This window comes from Hylaeus volcanicus, chromosome 7 (genome assembly GCF_026283585.1).
Source record: "Hylaeus volcanicus isolate JK05 chromosome 7, UHH_iyHylVolc1.0_haploid, whole genome shotgun sequence".
Taxonomy (NCBI): domain Eukaryota; kingdom Metazoa; phylum Arthropoda; class Insecta; order Hymenoptera; family Colletidae; genus Hylaeus; species Hylaeus volcanicus.
Window position 1 is genome coordinate 15,449,978 of NC_071982.1, and position 3,135 is coordinate 15,453,112.

Below are 3,135 nucleotides of genomic sequence, written 5' to 3' on the forward strand. Positions count from 1 at the left end.
TATATTAAGGAAAATCTTTCAATACACTTTTTAATGATTGTATATCATATATTTCTAATTTTAGTTAAAAATAGTTACAATAAATCAGCAATGTACAGATTAATTGTCAACTTGCAAAAATTACTTCATTGTTCTGGCGTATTTGTCTTCTAATTCTTGCAATTTCGAATCAAGCTCGGCCATAGAATATGTCTGAAATTTGATTATTCATAATATACTTAGAAGTAAAAATCTAATAGTTTCCAATGAAGCAAAACTTACCCTTTTTCTAACTGGTTTAAAAGTCCCTTTAAGGCTATTGATGTCTTCTGCTTTCTGAAATCAGCCATTTTGAAAAATACAAATCTTCGTTTAAACTACAACAATTTCCAAACATTTCAACAAATCCTCACCCAAAACTCTTTGTATTCTGGAGATATCCCTTCTAAGTACAATATTCGATCTTCGATATTTTTAAGTCTCTCGTATACATCTTTGGGAACAGGCCTATTTATTGCTAAAATTCGTTCGGCGGTTGAAATTCTATCGTCCAACACGGAAGGACAATGGTTTGTTTGATTTGCTCCTGACATTGTAGCTTTATGTAAACTAAGGTGATCCATTGTTTGCGGTCCCCACGCGTTACGTACCCTATGCACTAAAGAAATCTGTACGTGAATATTCAACAGATTGTTGTTACAAGTACTATTATTTCGACTTACCCTTAACGTGACTTTTAGAGTCCTTCCGGCGAATGAGAATCGCGTCTACTCTTGCGCAAGAATCCTCGGTTTTGTCATTTTTTTCTCTGCAATAGTAACTTCTAAGTACTTCACAATTGAAATTTTCAATTCTCAACAGTGATGATGAACCAACCTGTGACAACAAAATTCTTGTACATTCACAATATTTACTTGTTGACGTTTTCTCTCAATGAAAGATTCTATTCTATGATATAGTTCTTGATTTGTGGCACGAATTTGAACTAAGTTTGGATCGATTACAACTTTAGAATCTTCATCCTCTTCCTCTTTCTCACCATCTAGATTAATGTTTTCTATCACAGATTTATCAGCCTTGTGTGGCACTGTAATGGCACCATCCGATTGTTGATGTCTTGTACCACTAGCTATATAAAATGAGTATTTGATGGATACATATCACAGTCTAGAAAGATGTACGTATGAAATGGATAAATGGTTGCAAGACTGTTAAACTTTTATCAACAATTTATTAACAATTGTATATTTATCTCTATAAATATTCCATATAAGATGTATGTATTCTTTTCAGAATGTCAAAATGCTATAATACATTGTTCAAACTTAACATGTAATACTTTGTATAAGTGAGTAAACATATTGTAAGTTTCAAGGAACTTGTATAATTTCTATGGAATGTAAAAATATTATTTACAATTTGACCAGGCACATTCCTGGTTTTCCTTCCATTCACTGGCTTCTGTATCGTATACCTCTTTCTTCCAAATTGGAACTGAAGCCTTTAATGCATCAATGGCATATTCAACAGCTTTTAGTGACTCTTTTCTATGAGGAGATGAAATGGCAATTACTACACTTGCTTTGGATACTGCCACCTCTCCAAGACGATGGTATATAGCAATATGATGAACATTCCATTGGGAACGAATTTCTGTACAAATATTAATCATCTTTTTTATAGCCATTGGTACGTATGCTTCGTATTCTAACTTTAAAACCTAAACATTATAGATATATTGGTAATAGATTTAAACTTATAATTAAATTTTTAAGAAATATTAGTACCTTTTTATTTTCGAAATTATCACGAGTAATACCAATAAAATTGGAGATGGCTCCACAGCTAGGAGATGATACTGAATCAATTATTTCACTGACATTTAATTCTTCCTGTAGCAGCCTCACGAGGTTCTTTGGTGTATCCATTTTAACCTAAAAGCGTCACTGTTATTATAATGCACCAACTCAACTTTTACATTGAGAATATTTTACCGAATTTATTATAACGTTACAAACCTCCACTTAATGGTGGTATAACAGCAATTTCGTCTTTTTCCGAAAGCACTAGCGTAGTATTCGAAGGAACAAATTCTTCGTTCACTGCCAGAATTAAAGTATCGCGTATACTGTCTAATTTGAAATGATTAATTATTTTATCCGCTAAATCAGTATACGTCAACTTCTGTGGAACAGTAACTCTACATTCTGTCTTTCCTGTTAGTTCTCTAGCTTTGGCAAAAAATAAGATTTTTACTTGTGTTTCCACAGAACCGTGATCCATTATATTTTAGGATTAGAAAGGTGCAACAGGCGCAAGACACCTTATCGTGTATGCAACGAAAAGTACTAGACGCATTTGATTTTCTATTGGTCAAGTGTATACATGAGTTTCAATCTACCAATTGCAAGTTACAACGTGCTAGTAAATTTGGTGCATCTGTGTGATGATACACAGGGCTGTTGAACCGGAAATGGCGTTTGTATACTATACATACATCATTTTATATGATATATTCATGCTTATGTACGTAAAAAATTATTGATAAAATTTTAATAATTTACAACCACGTACTCATTTCATAATTACATTTTGTTGTATATTGGAATGGCATCATATTTAAGATTAATATATTTATTCTAATAAAATACTTTTCCCTGGCTACTTATTTACGACGATAGCGTAAGCTTATAAAATACTTGGACATTTTTGTCACAGGCAACATAAAATGCATGAATACATCGTGTTATATAATTATGTCATTATCCAAGGACTGCTGCTACTTTATCTAAGATTTGAAACAAGGTTATGTTTTCCTTAAACTACTCGCTAGTCAAAATAGCGTTTACACAAACGAAAAGAAACGGATTAAAGATTTTTTTTTCACAGGATAGTTGATGATTCTAGACAAAACAATTAAATATATAATAAGTAATGTGACTTTTGTATTATATATTCAGCATCTTTCATGAATAAGTCTTAAGTTTGACTGATCGTAAGAATGTCATATAATTTATATAAACCGTTCACTCTCTCTCGTGGAATATTAAATAATCGTAATGGTTGATTGTAATTAAGAATCTTTTTCTATTTCACCTAGCATTCTTACAAAATGATATCATGTTTGCAATGTGTTCACACGTAAAATAGTTTCCC

General features: G+C 31.8%; 1 protein-coding gene across 1 annotated transcript; it reads right to left on the bottom strand.

Annotated features, from left to right (window-relative positions):
- Window positions 1–20: 20 nt before the first annotated feature.
- LOC128879909 (molybdopterin synthase catalytic subunit) lies at window positions 21–2,137 on the bottom strand. The gene is made up of 8 exons (XM_054129478.1): window positions 1,998–2,137; window positions 1,767–1,913; window positions 1,396–1,699; window positions 856–1,108; window positions 702–787; window positions 393–637; window positions 262–315; window positions 21–192 (listed from the first exon to the last, which is right to left on the bottom strand). The coding sequence occupies exons 2-8, from the start codon at window positions 1,905–1,907 to the stop codon at window positions 121–123; spliced, it is 1,155 nt and encodes a 384-aa protein (XP_053985453.1). The 5' UTR covers window positions 1,908–1,913; window positions 1,998–2,137; the 3' UTR covers window positions 21–120.
- Between the last annotated feature and the right edge of the window lie 998 nt (window positions 2,138–3,135).

Excerpts from the sequence above, each read along its gene's own strand:
- LOC128879909 (XM_054129478.1), bottom strand. The coding sequence starts at position 1,907 with ATGGATACACCAAAGAACCTCGTGAGGCTGCTACAGGAAGAATTAAAT. Across the intron at positions 1,109-1,395 it reads GGAATGTGCCTGGTCAAATT|CTAGTGGTACAAGACATCAA; the intron begins GTAAATAATATT and ends CATTTTATATAG. Across the intron at positions 316-392 it reads CAGAATACAAAGAGTTTTGG|AAAGCAGAAGACATCAATAG; the intron begins GTGAGGATTTGT and ends GGCTGATTTCAG.